This window comes from Symphalangus syndactylus, chromosome 19, assembly GCF_028878055.3.
Source record: "Symphalangus syndactylus isolate Jambi chromosome 19, NHGRI_mSymSyn1-v2.1_pri, whole genome shotgun sequence".
Classification (NCBI taxonomy): domain Eukaryota; kingdom Metazoa; phylum Chordata; class Mammalia; order Primates; family Hylobatidae; genus Symphalangus; species Symphalangus syndactylus.
Genome location: NC_072434.2, coordinates 19291064 through 19312224, shown reverse-complemented (window position 1 = coordinate 19312224; position 21161 = coordinate 19291064). Strand labels below are relative to the sequence as shown.

General features: G+C 45.7%; 1 protein-coding gene across 4 annotated transcripts in view; it reads left to right on the top strand.

Moving 5' to 3' along the window:
• Positions 1-21161, top strand: part of ATP2B4 (ATPase plasma membrane Ca2+ transporting 4) — a 117644-nt gene that overhangs the window by 81385 nt on the left and 15098 nt on the right. For all 4 annotated transcript variants that reach the window (XM_055234875.2, XM_055234874.2, XM_063613229.1 and 1 more), the window contains exons 10-20: positions 150-392; positions 1558-1799; positions 3132-3363; positions 4213-4392; positions 5413-5500; positions 6415-6521; positions 12766-12957; positions 13406-13619; positions 14602-14813; positions 15956-16063; positions 19253-19429. In XM_055234875.2, the coding sequence (XP_055090850.1) occupies positions 150-392; positions 1558-1799; positions 3132-3363; positions 4213-4392; positions 5413-5500; positions 6415-6521; positions 12766-12957; positions 13406-13619; positions 14602-14813; positions 15956-16063; positions 19253-19429 (1995 nt within the window). The remainder of the gene's footprint in view (positions 1-149; positions 393-1557; positions 1800-3131; positions 3364-4212; positions 4393-5412; positions 5501-6414; positions 6522-12765; positions 12958-13405; positions 13620-14601; positions 14814-15955; positions 16064-19252; positions 19430-21161) is intronic.

The following is a 21161-nucleotide window of genomic DNA, read 5'->3' as shown; positions in this document are numbered from 1 at the left end:
GAATCACTGCACCCAGCCAGTATCTGAGATTTTTGTGTGGGACTGGAAGATGAAATGTGGAGAGATGTTGGCTAGGAAATGGCCTTTGCCCTATATTTAGGAAAGTCCAGTTAGTCCCCCTCTCAAGTCTTTTCTCTTCTCCTTTGTAGAAAATGATGAAAGACAATAACCTGGTGCGGCACTTGGATGCTTGTGAGACCATGGGCAATGCCACCGCCATCTGCTCTGATAAGACAGGCACGTTGACCATGAACCGCATGACTGTGGTACAAGCTTATATTGGGGGCATCCATTACCGTCAAATCCCAAGCCCTGATGTCTTCCTGCCCAAAGTCCTGGACCTCATTGTCAACGGCATTTCTATCAACAGCGCTTATACCTCCAAGATTCTGGTAAGCATTTCCTTTGTGTAGACACTTAGAGTGGGTGGTTGGAAGGCAACATCCATTTTCTCTGAAATGAACCCTCTTATTGTTTACACTGCCTAAATTGCCATCTCACATCCAATTTCTCACTCTGGAGTGAACATGTTTGGGTGAGGCTACAGAAAAATCCCTGGGAGTCAATGGAGGGTTGGAGGTAAGGGCCTGTAAGAATCTATGGCCGGGAAATACCCTCCCAATTAGCATGTAAAAGCAATGTCTCTAAGGAGGGAAAGTAGAAAGTAACCCAAAGTAGAATTGGGTTACAAGCACAGCGTATTAGAATAAGACCCACACAAGGCGAGACACCAGCACTACCACTAGAGCAAACTACAAAATCCCTAAGCCCTGGATGGCACAAGGATCACAGCTACCACTGACCCCTCTCTGCCTACCCTTGAAAAAAAACAGGCTGGGCATAGTGGCTCACGTCGGTAATCCCAGCACTTTGGGAAGCCAAAGTGGGAAGATCGCTTGAGCCCAGGAGTTTGAGACCAGCCTGAGCAATATTGTGAGACCTCATCTCTACAAAAATAAACAAAATTAGCCAGGCATGGTTGCGCACCTGTTGTCCCAGCTACTCTGGAAGCTGAGGTGGGAGGATCACTTGAGCCTAAGAGGTCAAGGCTGCAGTGAGCTGAGATCACACCACTGCAGTCAAGCCTGGGCAACAGAGCAAGGTGCTATGTCAAAAAGAAACAGAAAAAAGATGCCAGGTGCAGTGGCTCACGCCTGTAATCCCAACACTTTGGGAGGTTGAGGTGGGCAGATCACCTGAGGTCAGGAGTTCGAGACCAGCCTGGCCAACATGGTGAAACCCTGTCTCTACTAAAAATACAAAAATTAGCTGGGCATGGTGGCAGGTACCTGTAGTCCCAGCTACTCAGGAGGCTGAGGCAGGAGAATCACTTGAACCTGGGAGGTGGAGGTTGCAGTGAGCCGAGATCATGCCACTGCACTCCAGGCTGGACAACAGAGCAAGACTCCATCTCCAAAAAAGAAAAAAAAAAAGTTATTTCCCCCATGAGCTCCAGGTATATAATGTGAAGGCTTTGTAAATGAGTTCTTTCTCCCTAAGTTCTCTGCCTTGTCAAGGCATCTTACTCAATAGTGCTGTGTATATTTCTTCTCCCAGCCTCCAGAGAAGGAGGGAGGCCTGCCTCGGCAGGTGGGCAACAAGACCGAGTGTGCTCTGCTAGGCTTTGTCACAGATCTGAAGCAGGATTATCAGGCTGTGCGTAATGAAGTGCCTGAGGAGAAGCTCTACAAGGTGTACACCTTCAACTCAGTGCGCAAGTCAATGAGCACCGTCATCAGGAATCCCAACGGTGGCTTCCGTATGTACAGCAAGGGCGCCTCTGAGATCATCTTGCGCAAGTGAGCACCCCTGACCACTCTGCTTCCCTTCAAGATCCTCTCCTCAGGAAGGCATGGGTGCACACCCCACACTGAACCCATGTGAATGAGGGAGCCCTCCAGCCAGGTGGTGACATAATAACTAATATCCAAGCATCTACTCAGGCCACGCATGTTTTTTAAGTGCTTAAGGTGGCTTGTTGTATTTAATCCTCACAACTCAGTAAGGTGGGTACTATGATTATCCCTGTTTTACAGATGAGAAAACAGAGATATAAGGAAGTTAAGTATCTCACTCAAGGTGATACAGCTAATAGTGGCACAGCCAGGATTCAGACCTGGATGATCCTAAGTTTCCATTTCCCTAATCTGAAAACAGAGATAGCCGTACTCAGCTCCTAAAAGTACTACCCCATCACTGTAACTAAATGATTCAATGTATGTAAAATGCCTTATACGTAACAAGTACTAGAAACGTTTGTTCTGTGTTCTCTTTTCCTTCTCTTTCCTTCCCATTCCCATTTCTTATTACAGGGAATTTACATAACTTTAAAAGTGACTATTCGGCCAGGTGCAGTGGCTCACGCCTGTAATCCCAGCACTTTGGGAGGCCGAGGCAGGCGGATCACGAGGTCAGGAGTTCAAAACCAGCCCGACCAACATGGTGAAACCCTGTCTCTACTAAAAAAAAATACAAAAATTAGCCAGGCATGGTGGTGCGTGCCTGTAATCCCAGCTACTCAGGAGGCTGAGGCAGGAGAATCGCTTGAACCCAGAAGGCAGAGGTTGCTGTGAGCTGAGATCACACCACTGCACTCCAGCCTGGGTGACAGAATGAGACTCCATTAAAAAAAAAAAAAAAGTGACTATTAATAAATTACCCATAGATCATCAAAAGTTGGCCCTATACATAAGTAGGGCTGAATTAACCAGTGCCCCAACATGGCTTTAGCCACCTTCTTTTAATCAGCACATTCTTATATAGGAAACCTCCCCCAAACCACCACCACACAGTGAGCACTATTCTAAATACTTGGATTGAAAAAGTCTCTCTGCCTTCAAGAAGTTCAGAAGAGCAGGTGATTCACAAATGACTTGCATTGCATTCACATATGGGTAAGAAGAGATGACATGGGAGAATCCCACTCTCTATATATCTAGACCTTACTCCATCCACAGCCCACCTACCTTGGAAAGAGGAACTCAGCTGGGTGATGAATGAAGGAAATGTTTGGCCACACTTGGAGCAATGTCTTTAGGAATAATACAGAGTTGCCAAAATGCCTGTCAATGATTGTAGAAATGTATTGAGTGGGAAGGGAGACACCACGTTCTTACTGTGCACCTCCCCAGGTGTAATCGAATCCTGGACCGGAAAGGGGAAGCAGTGCCATTCAAGAATAAAGACAGAGATGATATGGTACGCACTGTCATCGAGCCCATGGCCTGTGATGGACTCCGGACTATCTGCATAGCTTACCGGGATTTCGATGATGCAGAGCCCTCTTGGGACAATGAGAATGAGATCCTCACTGAACTGACCTGTATCGCAGTGGTGGGCATTGAGGACCCTGTGCGCCCAGAGGTGAGAGGGTGGGAAGCCACCCAGGAGTCTCAGGAAGTGGGGTACTAGTTCCCTTTCTAGTTGTGACCCCAGGTAGGTAAGCTAACTGCCTCTCACTTAGAGGGATAGATGTTTCTGTGCTTCCTGCTTCACAGGGCTGCTGTGGAGTGCCAGTTTGACTGAATGTGGCATTCCTAGGACTAATGTTGTCTGAGTGTTGAGAAGCAAAGGGCTTATTGGGATCATTATTTGGTACTTAAGTGTTGTCAGGAGGTCGATTTAACCAGGACACCAACTTTGTCTTTAGCTCCCTCCTTTCAATCAACACATTCTTTTTGAGTACCTGCTGTGTGCTGATAACTATTCTAGACACTAGGGGATTGAAAAGTTTCTGCTTCTAAGAAGTTTAGACAGATGGACTATTAATTGTCAAGGCCCAGAGGCATGAGAGGGTGTCATGCATGTGGGAAATTACAAAGAGCTGATATGGTTGGAGCATGGGCCAGGTGGGTGGAGAGTGGCAAAAGCTTCTGCTAGAAAAGAAAGCAGTGGCCAAATCGCAAAATGCCATCCATGCCCTGCTGAGGAGTCTCAGTTGTAAGTAAAAGAGCAAGTTTTTACACCTGGCTCCCAAAGCAAATTTCCCCTTCCACTCGTGGTACGATAGGGCAAATTCAAATGTGACTGCTGTGGGTAGGACAGAAGTGAGGTGGCGCCTAACAATATCAAAATGACCAGACCTGGCTCATGCTGCATGGCACCACTTCTAGGGTGCCTCTCCTGTCTGCCACAAAGGGACAGACAAACAGGGACCGCTTACCAGGGTCACCACCCTCATCTGTGCCTTTCCCCTTTCTTCACTCTCCATAGGTGCCAGATGCTATTGCCAAATGCAAACAAGCTGGCATTACTGTCAGAATGGTGACAGGTGACAACATCAACACAGCCCGGGCCATTGCCACCAAATGTGGCATTCTAACACCTGGGGATGACTTCCTGTGCTTAGAAGGCAAAGAATTCAACCGGCTCATCCGCAACGAGAAAGGCGAGGTGGGTCCTGGCTAGGGGGAACCAGGACCTCACCTGACAAGGAAAAGGCGGGTTCTAGCATAAGGCATCTGGGTCATGTGCGGGAAAGTGGGTGGTTTCTAAAGTAAAAGCTATTCGTAGTGAAACATCTCCTTGTACCAAAGCTGCTCATATGGTAACATTGGGAGTTGCCGGCCGGGCCCAGTGGCTTACGCCTGTAATCTCAGCACTTTGGGAGGCCAAGGCGGGCGGATCACGAGGTCAAGAGATCGAGACCATCCTGGCCAACAATGGTGAAACCCCGTCCCTACTAAAAATACAAAAATTAGCTGGGCATGGTGGTGTGCACCTGTAGTCCCAGCTACTGGGGAGGCTGAGGCAGAAGAATCGCTTGAACCCGGGAGGCAGAGCTTGCAGTGAGCCGAGATCATGCCACTGCACTCCAGCCTGGGCAACAGAGCGAGACTCTGTCTCAAAAAAAAAAAAAAAAAGGTAGTTGCTTGTGAATGAAGCTAGTGAGCTTCATTCACAAGCTATCTTTTGAGATAGTGTCACTAACTTTTCATGTCGTTCTGCTTTTTCAGTTTTTTATACTGACTTCCCCCTAGCCCACCCCTCCTGTGTCCCTGCCCTTTGGCTAACAGTGGCTAAAGGAGAATGTGGTCTGGTGGTGGCACAGATCCAAGCTTTCCTCAGCTACATAGAAATCAAACCTAAGACCTCAGAAGCACCACTTTACCCACCTGAGCCAACAGCCAACCCTGGCCCACCTCCTGTTAAAGGTCTAGGAAATGGGGGATTGGCTCCCAGGTAGGGACTTGGGAGGAAAAAGAAAAAAAACAGGCCCTGAATAGTCATCATCCATGAATCTACCCTTGGAGACTGGTTGGCTGTTTCATCTCTGCTGAATCCAGAATAACACTTTCATGTGGGACTGTGGCGTACCCAATCTCCCAGTGACTCCAACTGTATGGAGAAGCAAGATTTTCCTGGATAGCTTTCCTGAGTTTGACTGATCCAGGTGTGGTCTGGTGTTGGCAGGTAGAGCAAGAAAAGCTGGACAAGATCTGGCCTAAGCTTCGGGTCCTGGCGCGATCTTCTCCCACTGACAAGCACACCCTGGTGAAAGGTGAGGTTGGCTTCCAAATAGGTGCCTGCAACAGCTGAAGGCAGGCCAGGGCGAGGACAGATAAGAACCACTAGCCAAAGCCACTCTCCTGTCCAAATAGGGAGGTCCCAGGAGAGCTCCCAGGCTAGTGGGGAGAACATACAGTTAGCAAACATCTGAGCCCTTGGTGAGTACGACACACAATAAAGTTGTTGGGTTTTTATTTTTTTTATTTTGTGTTTTTATTTTTGGAGACAGAGTCTTGCTCTGTCACCCAGGCAGGAGTGGAGTGGTGCAATCTCGGCTCACTGCAACCTCTGCCTCCTGAGTTCAAGTGATTCTCCTGCCTCAGCCTCCCGAGTAGCTGGGACTACAGGTGCATGCCACCATGCCTGGCTAATTTTTGTATTCTTAGTAGAGACAAGGTTTCACCATGTTGGCCAGGCTGGTCTCGAACTCCTGACCCCAGGTGATCTGCCCACCTCGGCCTCCCAAAGTGTTGGGATTACAGCCGTGAGCCACTGTGCCTGGCAATTTGATGGGTTCTTAAAAACATGATCATGTCTTATTTACCAATAGTACTGTGAACTAGGCAGGGCAGATATTCCCATTTTACAAATGAGGAAGTTGGAGGCTGAGAAGACAAGTAACTTACCCAAATTCCCCAGCTGGTAGGTGGAAATGGTGCAGTTTGACCCCTAGGTCTCTGCCTTGAAATCCATCCAATGTGTTCTTCATAGCTGCCTTAGGGTACTGGATGAGGACAAACTTAGTTCAGTGCTACCCATGAAACAACTTACTGCCCTTAGGTGGTTCCTGTAGCACTTCTAGGAAAGGGAAAAGGGAACGAAAGAAGAAAGTAGGAGTGGCGGGTGGTAGGAACTGAGGGGTGGGGAGACCAGGAAAGCTCACTGTGGTGTGTCTGTTTCTCCCAGGCATCATTGACAGCACTGTTGGGGAACACCGGCAGGTCGTGGCTGTCACTGGTGATGGCACAAATGACGGGCCTGCTCTGAAGAAAGCGGATGTTGGTTTTGCCATGGTAAGCTCAGCACAGTGTCTCTCTGATTGCCAGCTGCCTTCTCCATCAGGAAGCCAGGTCCGGCTTCTGGTTGCCTGCTGCTTGCTACACCTGCATAGCCCATGGGGTGCTTTTTTGTCCAACTCCATCTCTCCTATCTACCGGGCCAATCATGATATATGTAATTGGGGACCCATCAAGTATGAAGAATAGATAAGAGGGAGGGAAGTCATGAAGAATCATATGCAGGAAAGCCAGACCAACATAAACTTGCCTATAAACATGTGATGTTGTCAACTAGGCAAACTCTAGAAGATTTGTGTTCCCTATGGTAGGCACACTGTGTGGCTGGCACCATTGGGTATTCTGCTTTTCACTTCTGAGGCCAAGAGCATCAGAATCACTTGGAAAGTTCATTTAAAATCACATGTTCCAAGGCTACACAGTTAGACATCTTAATTCAGTAGGTCTGAGATGAATAACAGAATTTTTTTTTAAACAGGCACACCAGTTAATTCTGATGTTCAGAAAGGTTTAGAAGCCCCCCAGATTCTATGCTCACACTCAAGTAGTTTATGATTATAAGCCTCCCATACAGATTGAACTGTTGGTGATTTTTAGCAGTGGAAGGACATTTAAGAAGTCATCTATCTTTAGAGAACTCTTTTTTTAAGGGTTTTATTCTAGGAAATTTCAAGAATATGCAAAAATAGGGAGAATTGACAGGTACCTGTCACTCAGCTTCAACTATGATCAACACGTGGCCAATCTTGTTTCAATGATCCCCCCATTTACATCCCCAATCTTCAGCTGAATTGTTTTTGAAGCAAATGCAAGGCATCATGTAATTTCATCCCTGAAAATTTCATGGCCAGGTGCAGTGCCTCACACCTGTAATCCCAGCTATTTGGGAGGCTGAGGCAGGAGAATCACCTGAACCCGGGAGGCAGAAGTTGCAGTGAGCCAAGATCACGCCACTGCACTCCAGCCTGGGTGACAAAGCTACACTCTGTCTCAAAAGACAAAAGAGATTCCCCCTCATTGACTATTTGATTACTTTGAGGCAGGCGGATCGCCTGAGGTTAGTTCGAGACCAGTCTGGCCAGCATGTTGAAACCCTGGCTCTACTAAAATTACAAAAATTAGCTGGGCGTCATGGTAGGCACCTGTAATCCTAGCTACTCTGGAAGCTGAGGCAGGAGAATCGCTTGAACCTGGGAGGCAGAGGTTACGATGAGCCAAGTTAGCACCACTACACTCCAGCCTGGGTGACAGAGCAAGACTCCGTCTCAAAAAAATTTTTTTTTCATTATATGGGGGGAGGGTGTGGGGCAAAAAAAAATTTTCATTATATGCCCCTAAATAATAAGTATGTGTCAATAATCTATATATCTAAAAGAATCTTAATACCATTATCTCAGAACAAAATTGATGTTTCCTTACTGTCATGAAATTTCTAGTTTGTTCACATTTTCCTAACTGACTCAAATGTTTTTATAGTTTATTTGCCCAAATCAGGATTCAGATAAGATCCATACCTTGCAATTATTTGATACATCTGTTAAGTCTCTTAACCTATCTCTTGGAGTGCACCTCCTTCCAGCTGTACCAGTACCTGTACCAGCTGTATAGTAGGTTTCTATACAAACCTATAGAATGCAGATTCACCCACTCAGGCCCCACCCCAGATTTACTGAATTGGAAAGCCTGGAATTGGGGTCCAGAAATCTTAATTAATTATGTTAAATCTGTTAACGGTGTTTTGACAGGCTCTCTCAGTGATTCTGATGTACCCTAAACTTTAAGAATCACTGATCTTATAGGATCTCTATGTTGGGAGTCCCCAAAACCACCCCTATATTCATGGGGTTGCTAGGAGGGACTTGGCATATAGTTGTACTCATGACTAAGATTCATAACAGTGATGTAGTAAGAATACACTTGGATCATAAGAGAAAAAGACAATGGCAGAATCTGGATAAATCTATTTGCAGTCTTTCTTATGCTCTCCCTCCCATAAGGAATCAAACAGAGTCCATTCTTTCCCCACTAATGAAAACACAGAAATATGTGTATGATGTTCTACCTAGGGAAGCCCATCACGGACTTAGTACCCAAGGTTTTTCTTGAGGCTGATCACATAGGCACCTTCTGCCTAGCACATACCAAAATTTCAGACTCCCAAAGGAAAGCAAATGTTCAATGTAAACCACATTGTTTGGATACAGTCTAGACACAGTGAGCCACCCTTATCAGTTAGTTGTTGAGAGCAAGCATTCTGAGAGCCCATTTCCTAGATGCCAGCCAAGGGCCCACCCTGCAAGCATTCCTTCCTAAGGATAGTCCTCTCAGGCCTGCTGTGTTAACTCTCTTCTGCACAATCCGCCTCCATCTTTTTTGCTAGCAACTTAGTTTTGAAGGAAGTGCGTTGTTTGTCTGCAGAGACTATCCCTCAATATAGATTTTGTTGATTATTTCACTGTGATTTCCTTTAACGTATTATTTTCTTCCTTATATTTCCTATAAGCAAGTAGTTGGTTCTAGAAGTTATCAGATTCTAGACCCTTTCTTTCATTGAGGGCTGCAAAATGACAATATTGTAATTCTTTATTTATTAACTTAAATACTTATATAAAAAGAGATTCCCGGCCGGGCGTAGTGGCTCGTGCTTGTAATCCCAGCACTTTGGGAGGCCGAGGCAGGCAGATCACGAGGTCAGGAGTTCAAGACCAGCCTGGCCAATACAGTGAAACCCGTCTCTACTAAAAATACAAAAATTAGCTGGGCATGGTGGCAGGTACCTGTAATCCCAGCTACTCGGGAGGCTGAGGCAGGAGAATCACTTGAATCCGGGAGGCAGAGGTTGCAGTGAGCCAAGATCACGCCTCTGCACTCCAGCCTAGGTGACAAAGCTGACTCTATCTCAGAAAACAAAAGAGATTCCGCCTCATTGACTATTTGATTACTCTGAGGTTCCAATCCTACCTGAAAGGTAGGTTTTTGGTTTGTTTCTTAATTACTAGTTTTTTAAAAATGATTAGTTGACTTTTTAGGAACCTCCAAAGGTGACCAATGAGTGGATTTTTTTTTTTAAGTATCATTATGAATTCATAGATTTAAGTATATTTGATGTGTTTCAATCCACTGTTCTTATTATGGTTTTGATGCTCAAAGTGACCCACCATTAGGCAGAAGAGGCCTCTTCAACATTGCTGAGTCCTTTAGATAAAACCCCAATTGTTTTTAATAGCTTTCTTGGTTTATTCTTGGTTTTTTGGTTCTTTTTTATCCTGGATAGGAAATCGTCCATTTCTCCAAGGATTCCTGCTTCATTTTAATATGAAATGGTATTTTATTTAATTTATTTATTTATTTATTTATTTATTTATTTATTTATTTATGAGACGGGGCCTTGCTCCGTCACCCAGGCTGGAGTGCAGTGGGGCAGTCTCGGCTCGCTGCAACCTCCACTTCCCAGGTTCAAACAATTCTCCTGCCCCAGCCTCCTGAGTTAGCTGGGATTACAGGCATCCGCCATCAAGCCTGGCTAATTTTTTGTATTTTTAGTAGAGATGGGGTTTCACCATGTTGGCCAGACTGGTCTCAAACTCCTGACCGCAAGTGATCCACCCGCCTCAACCTCCCAAAGTGCTGGGATTACAGGGGTGAGCCACCGTGCCCGGCCTGAAATGGCCTCCCAAAGTGTTGGGAGGCCAAGGGGAAAGGAGCACTAGAGAACACAATTGGAACTCAAAGGTGTTCCTTGCTACTGAGTTGATCTTCGTTTCTAAGCCTTTTCAGTGGACAAAGCTAAGAAGTATGCTCTTAAGTCTCACTTGTTTTTGTGTTTGTTTTGTGTTTGCTCACAAAGATAAAATACTTCGTGAATTCATATTTCTGTTTTTCATTTAATTTTAGATTATATATTTCTTTTTATTCCACTTTTAGAAGAAATAATAAATAATTTTTTAAAGAATTATAGATGTCTAACTTCCTGATTTATAACTTTCTAATTTTATTTTATTTTATTTTATTTAGTTATTTATTTTGAGGCAGAGTCTCACTCTGTCGCCCAGGCTGGAGTGCAGTGGCATGATCTTGGCTCACTGCAACCTCTGCCTCCCAGGTTCAAGCAGTTCTCCTGCTTCAGTGTCCTGAGTAGCTGGGATTACAGGCGTGTGCCACCACACCCTGCTAATTTTTGTATTTTTAAGTAGAGATGGAGTTTCGCCATTTTGGCCAGAGTGGTCTCAAACTCCTGCCCTCAAGCAAAAAAGCCCACCTTGGCCTCCAAAAGTGCTAGGATTATAGGCATGAGCCAGCATACCCAGCTTCTAATTGTATTTAACTTCCCTGATTTTATGTTTGTATCCCTTAAGCTGAAAATTTTGATTCCTAATTGCATTAACATGATTATTTTTTGTTTTACTCTAAAATATTTCAAGTAGTTACAAAATATCAATAATATTAATACAATTACTCTGCCAAAAACAATTAAATATTTTTCTTATAGTTCCTTTTATCCATAGGTATATGCTACCAGGAATGTGCCATCAAATTATTGTTTTTAAGTCGTTTGTAACATTTTTGTGTGTGTGCAGTTGTGCTACCAAGTGGCTACCAGATCATTTATATCATGTCACTTTCCATTTTGGAGATTGCTTTTTAGGCCAGTGTGGTGGCTCACACCTGTAACCAACTGCAACACTTTGGGGGGCCAAGGGGGAAGGAGCACTAGAAGCCAGGATTTCAAGACCAGCCTGGGCAATACAGTGAGACTCCCATCTCTAAAAAAAATAAAAAATTAGCCAAGTGTGCTAGCACACACCTATAGTCCCAGCTACTTGGGAGGCTGAGGTGGGAGGATTGCTTGAGCCCAAGAATTCAAGGCTGCAGTGAGCCAGGTTCACACCTCTGCACTCCAGCCTGGACGACAGAGCAAGACCCTGTCTCAAAAAAAAAAAAAAAAAAAAAAAAAAAAGCGAGAGAGATAAAATACATGGTTCTAAAGTCAAATGTACAAAACAAGGTATATTCATAGAAATCTGTCTTCCACCCTCATTGCCTTTGCCTTGCTGCTTCCCTCTTAATTCAATAGGTAATTTTTTTCTATCGCTTTTGGTTTATTCTTCTGTTTGCTCCTTTAAAGTATAATCAAATGCAGTCCGGGCACGGTGGCACATGACTATAATCCCAGCACTTTGGGAGGCCAAGGCAAGTGGATCACCTGAAGTCAGGAGTTCAAGACCAGCCTGGCCAACATGATGAAACCCCTATCTCTACTAAAAATACAAAATTAGCCTGTCATTGTGGTGCGTCCCTGTAATCCCAGCCACTTGGGAGGCTGAGGCAGGAGAGGAGACTCGCTTGAACCCAGGAGTCGGAGGTAGCAGTGAGCTGAGATCACACCACTGCTGTCCAGCCTGGGCAACAGAGGGAGACTCTGTCTCAAAAAATATAAATAAATAAATGTAATATATTCATGGCCTTCCCCCTTAGATAAGTGATACCATACCATAAACTATTTTTTCTACCTTTCTTTCTTCACTTACCAACATAACTTAGAGATTCTTTCATAATAGTAATTATAAAGCTGGGCGATATAGAGCGACCCCCATGTCTACAAAAAATGTAAAAATTAACCAAGCAGGGTGAGCAAATGCCTGTAGTACCGTTACTCAGGAGGCCAAGGTGGGAGGATCATTGAAGCCCCAGGTGCAGAGCTTGCATTGAGCTGAGATCCTGCCACTGCACTCCAGCCTGGACAATAAAGCAAGACCCTGTCTCAATTTTTTTTAATTTAATTTAAAAAGAAAATTTTGAACAAAGATGAAACTTCAGAACTGTGCTGCCATACTACTACTCCTAGAACAAATGCAGAGTTTCTCAAAGGTGTCGGAATGACATGGGCTTAAATGAGATACTAGCAGTGGCAACAGAACTGTAAGAATTTGGAGGTAGAATAGACAGGATTTGCTCTCTACCTTTTAATTAGTTTCCAAGTTTGAGGGAGTAGGAGGGGAGGGTGAAAGGGATATCAAAGATGACTGTAATTCCCAGTCTGGGCTCAACAGTAAGGTTGGTAGCATCAGGCCCCAGCCCTCCTTTCTCTAGAGTGACAGTGACACATTTGCTCTTTGTTTTCTTTTGTGTGACTAATGTGCCCCGTAGTATTTACACTGACTTCTGAAGCTTCCTGGAGGTCAGGAAATGGAGCCTGGGCTTTCTCCACTCCTTCACTGTTTTCCCTCCCATCTCACCTCAGGGCATCGCAGGCACAGATGTAGCAAAGGAGGCTTCAGACATCATCCTAACAGATGACAACTTCACCAGCATTGTGAAGGCAGTGATGTGGGGACGAAATGTCTATGACAGCATCTCCAAGTTCCTGCAGTTCCAGCTCACTGTCAATGTGGTGGCCGTGATTGTAGCCTTCACTGGAGCCTGTATCACTCAGGTGAAGCGGGTGTGGGTGGGCTGAGACGGGAGGGATGAGTCAGGGGCTAAGGAACATGGAGTGGAGAGTACGGTGTTTACTGAAGAGTAAAGACAGGGTTTCCCCGTGACGTTGGGAAAGGAGTTAGCTCTTCTAAGTCTGCTGTTTTCGTCTGCTTGTGTAGATGGTAACTTACAGGCCTTTGCTTAGCACTTATGTGTCAGCCACTGTAATAAGCATTTATATGCACTATCTGTATTCTTCAAAAATGACCTTGCAAAGTAGGTATTATTATCCCCATTTTATGGGTGAGGAACTTGAGGCTCAAGGAAGTTAAGTAACTTTCTCACAGTCACTCAGCTAGGAAGTGGCCAGATTCCAAGTCTAGGTGGGTCGTGGGAGCTGAGCCATCAAAAGGGTGGGCTGGTTTCTGAGAAAAGCTAAAAGGGCTGGTTCTTCTTCCCACCAGGATTCCCCACTGAAAGCTGTGCAGATGTTGTGGGTTAATCTGATCATGGACACTTTTGCTTCATTGGCCCTGGCCACAGAGCCCCCTACGGAATCTCTGTTGAAGCGGCGCCCCTATGGCCGAAATAAGCCTCTGATCTCACGCACTATGATGAAGAACATCTTGGGCCACGCGTTCTATCAGCTCATTGTCATCTTTATCCTTGTCTTTGCGGGTGAGCCACCTTGGGGCTGGGGTAGCAGCTGGGGTCCTGGTTGCAGGTGGGGGCAGAGAAAGAAGGTAGCGTGAGAGCAAGCGCACAGGTCAGGAATAAGCACAGGTCAGGAATAAGTACTGTGTGTACTGTATGTACTCAAGAATTTCACAAGAGAGGCTTTATTATTTCTTTTTTTTTTTGGAGATGGAGTCTCGCTCTGTCACCCAGGCTGGAGCGCAGTGGGTCACTGCGACCTCTGCCTCCACTGCGACCTCTGCCTCCCAGGTTCAAGCGATTTTCCTGCGTCAGCCTCCCAAATAGCTGAGATTACAGGCGTACGCCACCACACCTGGCTAATTTTTGTATTTTTAGTAGAGACGAGGTTTCATCATGTTGGCCAGGATGGTCTTGATCTCCTGACCTTGTGATCCGCCCACCTCAGCCCCCCAGAGGGCTGGGATTACAGGCATGAGCCACCGCGACCAGCCTATTTCTTTTTTTATAGATGCAAAAAATTAAGCTTAGGTCCCACAATGAGTACACAGTTGCACTGAAATTCAAACCTATGATTGCCTCACTCTGGCGCACATAGTCTTACTACCATGCTGCAGTACATGAGAGCAAGTATCAATGCAGCAAACTGAGAGAGAAGGTAAAATAAGTCCAGACCAGAACTAAACTATGTTTCATAACTAGTACAACAAAAAATTAGCCAGGCATGGTGGTGCACGCCTGTAATCCCAGCTATTTGGGAGGCTGAGGTGGAAGGATCACTTGAGCAGGAAGGTCCAGGCTGCAGTGAGCCGTGATCATGCCATTGCACTCCAGCCTGGGTGACAGAGTGAGACCCTGTGTCAAAAAAGTAAATAACTAGTACAGCTCAGATACTGATCAATTAGAGTGGACACCAGCCATAAGCAAGCAGTATATCCATACCAACACATTCTGGCTCTTAGTTCAGACCACATTTAACTTCCAATGCTTCTCCTCTCCCCACTAGGTGAGAAATTCTTTGATATTGATAGTGGGAGGAAGGCGCCTCTACATTCACCACCCAGCCAGCACTATACCATTGTTTTTAACACCTTCGTGCTGATGCAGCTCTTCAATGAAATCAACTCCCGAAAGATCCACGGAGAGAAGAATGTCTTTTCGGGCATCTACCGCAACATTATCTTCTGCTCTGTAGTCTTGGGCACATTAATCTGCCAGGTGAGATTCCATCTGCAGTTGGGGCAGGAGATCTGGAATGATAAAGGGCAGAAGCTGGGAGCCAGGGTTCCCTACATACCTAGGAAAAGAAATGAGGGAATTACGGGGACTGGAGCTGTAAGTTAAACACTTTGGGATTCCCAATCTGCTTTCTTTTGCATATTGCTCTAGAATTGGAGCCCATTGTGTCAAGAACTCCAGTGCAGCGCAGCATGTTGACTGGAAATAAAATAATCCTCCTAAAATCCTTTCATGATCTTTCTAAATACACAGAAATTTCACAGAATGACCAAAAGAAGTATTCTCTTCTAGTCCCTTTCTGTGGCTCCTGTCAGCCTATATGAAATGTGCATGCACATCTAGTATAGACTCTGCCTGTCCCTGCCCTTTGTTCTGAAGGGCTTATGATAAAAAGTGTTGTGCAACTCAAAGAAAGAGAAGTAATGGTATTGTACACATATATTACATAGTCAGCCCAGCTTGGACTCCTCCAATATGAGACTATGAGCTGACCATGTCCCATCCCTCAGCAAGGTACCTCCCTTTATTTGTCCCCATCCTCAATTCTTTTTTTTTTTTAATTTAATTTTAAAAATAGAGATGGGGTCTCACTCTGTTGCCCAGGCTGGTCTCAAACTCCTGGCCTCAAACAATCCTCCTGCCTCCCAAAGTGTTACTACGCCTGGCCTTTTCTTCTTTTTCTTTTTCTTTTTTTTTTTTCGTTTGAGACAGATCTCTCTCTCTTTCTCTCTCTGTCACCCAGGCTGGAGTGCAGCCTCAGTCTCCCAGGTTCAGGCAGTCCTCCCACCTCATCCTCAGTTCCTCACTCCATCACTGTACCTTCTCCTTGTCACTAACTGGCTTTAGTCACAAGAAGCCTCCATCTCCCCTAACTCCTCCAGATCGTCCGTTAATCATAGTCACAGTAACTCTGTCTGTCACCCCATCAGAGTGCTCTTAAAGGCTGTTTTTGTCTGTCTCCCCTTTGAGATTTCTTCTTTTCCCTTCCCCTGCAAGCAAATCAGGACTTGCACCCAAGGATCCTGAGGAGTGGGATGATGTGGCTTTGGGAGCCTTGGCTAGAGGGCCAGCTGCCTGTTAGTCATTTCCTTGATGGTGGGCTGCTCCTTTCTCTGTTCTAGATTTTCATCGTGGAATTTGGGGGTAAACCCTTCAGTTGTACAAGCCTCAGCCTGTCCCAGTGGCTGTGGTGCCTCTTCATTGGGATTGGAGAACTTCTGTGGGGCCAGGTGAGTACCAGCACACGCTCCTGGTGCATTCTCACAGCCTGCAGACCTCCCCTCCTCTACATGAGATGGAATAAGCAACTGTGGAGACCCCCCAGCTCCTCATCTTCATCTTCTCCTCTTTCGTCCCCACCCCCACTCAAGTTTTCAAGTTCTTGCCATCTCATAGGATCTCAAAGTGAAATGATCACTTCAGAGGTATCAGAATTCTTCTCTAACTATGCCTGGAGGTAGAAAAATCCCTTAGCTTCTCTGAGACAGAAACTAAACTTTTCAATGGAATTTTGCTACAAAAAAAAATAAATATAATAAGGGTCTTAGTTAATGGGTGCAGCAAAACAACATGGCACATGGATACATATGTAACAAACCTGCACATTGTGCACATGTACCCTAAAACCTAAAGTATAAAAAAAAAAAAAAAAAAAAGAAGTAGAAGAGTTTACAAGACACATGTCTTTATTCTCATGAGGCAGCAACCTGGCTGTGGGCTGCTGGGCTGACATAATTCAGGGTTTCCAGCCTCTTCTGTTTCTTGCCATTGCTTTATCTGGGTGGAATGCTTAACTCTTACCTGAGATAAATTCAGATTTACAAGATCTCTAGAGTAGCAGTGTGGCCTGTGGTTCAGAGCATGGACTCTGGGAATGACTGTCTGGGTTTGAATCCAGCTCTCCTTTTTTTTTTTTTTTTTTTTTTTTTTCTGAGACAGAGTCTTGCTCTGTCACCCAGGCTGGAGTGCAATAGTGTGATCTCAGCTCACTGCAAACTCTGCCTCCTGGGTTCAAGCAATTCTCCTGCCTCAGCCTCCCAAGTAGCTGGGATTACAGGCAACCACCACCGCACCTGCCTAATTTTTGTATTTTTACTAGAGACAGAGTTTCACCTTGTTGGCCAGGCTGGTCTCGAGCTCCTGACCTCATGATCTGCCTGCCTTGGCCTCCCAAAGTGCTGGGATTACAGGTGTGAGCCACCACACCTGGCCCAGCTCTTGTTGCCCAGGCTGGAGTGCAATGGCGCAATCTCAGCTCACTGCAACCTCCACCTCCCGGGTTCAAGCAATTCTCCTGCCTCAGCCTCCCAAGTAGCTGGGATTACAGGCACCCGCCACCATGCCCAGCTAATTTTTTGTATTTTTAGTAGATACAGAGTTTCACCATGTTGGCTAGGCTGGTCTCAAACTCCCGATCTCAGGTGATCCACCCGCCATGGCCTCCCAAAGTGCTGGGATTACAGGCCTGAGCCACAATGCCTGGCCTCAGCTCTCCTTTTTATAAGCTGAATCATCTTCGGCAAGTTACATAACCAATCTGTGTCTTAGTGTCTTCAACTTAGGAAAACAAGGTCATTGTTAGTTAGTGAATCAGTTACTATACAGAAAAGACTTAGAATAATGTCTAATTCCTTATAAATAATCAAATTTTAAACTATTACAATTATAACAGTATCATTAAGTCTAATAATTTCACTTCTTCCTTAATACCACTTTACAAACCTCCCTCATCCTCAGCTCTGGCCTGGGCTATACCTCTCTTTACAGACCCCAGGTCTCTGCAGATAATCCCTTAGTGCCCAGCCACCCAGGTAATGGACACGTTGCCCTAACTGGCCTCAAAGAGCCATTTCTGGAGCTGCAGGCCTTCTCCCCTAAACCTGCTAGTTATTTATTTTACACCTAGATGCCTCGCTGATTAATTTCTTTTTCTTTTCTTTTTTTTTTTTTTTTTTAAGAGATGGGGGTCACAGGCCAGGCACAGTGGCTCACACCTATAATCCCAACACTTTGGGAGGCCGAGTCAAGCAGATCACCTGAGGTCAGGAGTTCGAGACCAGCCTGTCCAACATGGTGAAACCCTGTCTCTACTAAAAATACAAAAAAAAAAAAATAGCCAGGCATGGTGACACATGCCTGTAATCCCAGCTACTTGGGAGGCTGAGGCGGAATTGCTTGAACCTGGGAGACAGAGTGCAATCAGCCGAGATCACGACACTGCACTCCAGCCTGGATGACAAGAGTGAGACTCTATCTCAAAAAACAAAAAATAAAGAGATTGGGATCTCACTATGTTGCCCAGGCTGATCTCAAACTCCTGGGTTCAAGCAATCCTCCTGCCTTGGCCTCCCAAAGTGCTGGGATTACAGGCATGAACCGCCGCACCCAGCCCTCCCTAATTAATGTCTGACCCAATTCCCTCCACCCTGTTCTGTTTGGTGAAGATTTTTTTTTTTTTTTTTTTTACCAGTGGGTTCCTAAGGCAGTTTTATGCTTTGGTAAAGCTTGGTTGTTAAATCTGTTGTTTGAAACTCTGTTCTGGCTCTTGCCTCACATGTGGCCATATGGCCTTGATGCCAGACAGCAGCCTGCCTTCTGTATCACAACAGCTCTTTCCACATTCAGAAGCAGAGCTCTGGCATTCTTCCCATTTCAAAACCCTTGACTCCATATCAGATTGCCCATACAGTCCCTCTTCCCCACATGAGCCCTGGCTACTCCTTATCTTGTCTGGAAAGAACTGACTGACAGGTGCTGAGCTCACCGGGAAATTTATTTCGAATTTCAAGCCCTGTGTACTGCTCCTTGTCTTCTGATAATACTCATGTGTCCCCTCTTCTATGGACTGTCCCATCCGCTTCCTCACCTCAAGCCCAATAAAACTTTTGGTATCCTTTCACAAGAGTTTATAACATAGAAACTACTTTGCATGTGGCAACTAAGAAAGGGGTCATTCATTTCCAATACCCTTCTCAACCCCTTGCCCATACATACGCAATATCACCATCTTCTCCCCAAACTCTTTTCCCCCAGGTCCTGGTCTCTGTTCCTTCCTACTGCGTACCATGCAGTATAGTTCTGTTAACCTCAAAAGACAGATTGCAAAATGGAACAGAAGAAATTAGACAGAAAGAGGCAAATGAAGTATATGACCAGGCAGATGGCTGGTCGATTACTAGAATAGAAGCTCTCTTTTGTGTGTGTCCATAAATACAGAAAACCTTCCTAAAAGCGTGGCCGCTGGTGGGCGCTTGGAGAATGCTTGCCTGGATGGATTGGTGCTTCTGTCCACTACTTTTCCAGTGGGAAGGGTGGTAGGGCAAAGAGTAACCTGCCCAAGGGCCTGGCTTATGTAAGTTGACTGACGGCTCTTCTCACGCTGATTCTGACGTCTTCCTCTTCACTGCACTTCTTTTCAGTTCATCTCCGCAATACCTACCCGATCCCTGAAGTTCCTGAAGGAGGCTGGGCATGGCACCACCAAAGAGGAGATCACCAAGGATGCCGAGGGGCTGGATGAGATTGACCATGCTGAGATGGAGCTGCGCCGAGGCCAGATCCTCTGGTTCCGGGGCCTGAACCGTATCCAGACTCAGGTACTCTGATAGTGGTCTGTCCTTCCCTTGGGAGAAGAAGCTTCCCATCTTGGAAGGTGTTGGGAGGGCAGCAGTTCTTGTTGGCCAGCATCTCTTCCCTTCCAAAGGCTCACTACTGATGGGCAGCCCTAGATCCTCAGCTTCAGGACAGACAGGCAAAGGGATCTGTGTGAAGTCCTCTGAGAGGAGAGGAGTCAAATGACCTAGACCACGGGACAGTATTAGCATAGTCCTTTAGCTCTGGGTTGACTGTAAAGCCCACCCTGCCACCCTCTGTCAAATGGGCAAGCTTCAGTATAAGGTCTCTTGCAAGCACTAGACCTGACCCCAGGGTGGGAAATGTTCAGTTTTTCCCTCCCCTTCAGAAGGAAGGAGTTAGACAATATCAATATGCCAACATACCCAGCATTCACTTAATATTAGCTTCCTCAGACTGCTGTTGTAGGAATAGATGCTATCTGGAAGGGTCTTTGTAAAAGAAACTCACCTTGTTATATCTCCCCCATTCAAAGTCTAAGGCCGTGGTGGGGAATCTGATGGTTTCATGTGTAAAAATGACAATAGTCTCTTGATGTCTGAGCATCTTTTGCAGGATTCAAACTTGCTTCCTGACAAGGAGGAAGCAATAATTTCTTCAAGCCTCTTCCCTTCTTGCAATTTCTGAAATGGGATAGAAGCCACCCCTGCTGCTCTTATGTCCCCTACCTATAGCCCCAGAATAACTTTTTTTTTCCACTTTCCATGCATCGATTGTAACTACTTTCTCCTGGGTGAATGGGCTGGTGTAAGCATTGATAATTCTGTCTTCCCCTGCTCTCACCACCCATAGCTTTATTGTTTTAATCCTGAAATTTTCCATCTCAAAAACACTGTAAATTCCAAGATCTCAAGGGTGGTCTCCAGAGAACAGGCGTATTCTCTCTGCTGATTGGCTAGAGATCTTCAAAATAAGTTTCACTGCCTAAAACTGGCCTTGCAAATGTTTTAGAAAGTTCCCGAGTCGGCCGGGCGTGGTGGCTTACGCCTGTAATCCCAGCACTTTGGGAGGCCAATGTGGGTGGATCACCTGAGGCCGGGAGTTCCAGACCAGCCTGACCAACATTGAGAAACCGCATCTCTACTAAAAATACAAAATTAGCCAGGCGTAGTGACACATGCCTGTAATCCCAGCTACTCGGGAGACTGAGGCAGGAGAATTGCTTGAACCCGGGAGGCAAAAGTTGTAGTGAGCCGAAATTGCGCCATTGCACTCCAGCCTGGCCAACGAGAGCTAAACTCTGTCTCACAAAAAAAAAAAAAAAAAAGACCAAGTGCGGTGGCTCACACCTGTAATCCAGCACTTTGGGAGACCAAGGCAGGTGGATCACCTGAGGTCAGGAGTTCAATACCAGCTCGGCCAACATGGTGAAACCCCGTCTCTACTAAAAATACAAGCCAGGCATGGTGGCACATGCCTGTAGTCCCAGCTACTTGGGAGGCTGAGGCAGGAAAATCGCTTGAACCAGGGAGGCGGAGGTTGCGGTGAGCTGAGACCACACCATTGCACTCCAGCCTGGGTGACAGAGTGAGACTCATCTCAAAAAAAAAAAAAAAAAAAAAAGGAAGGAAGTTCCCCAGTCAATCCCACCTCCTTAGTGTATAGGAGAGATCGATGAAGTGAATATTCTAAACTACATACCTGGTAGGAACTTATCTCCTATAGGCAAGACAACAAATAGAAAAGTGGAAAAGA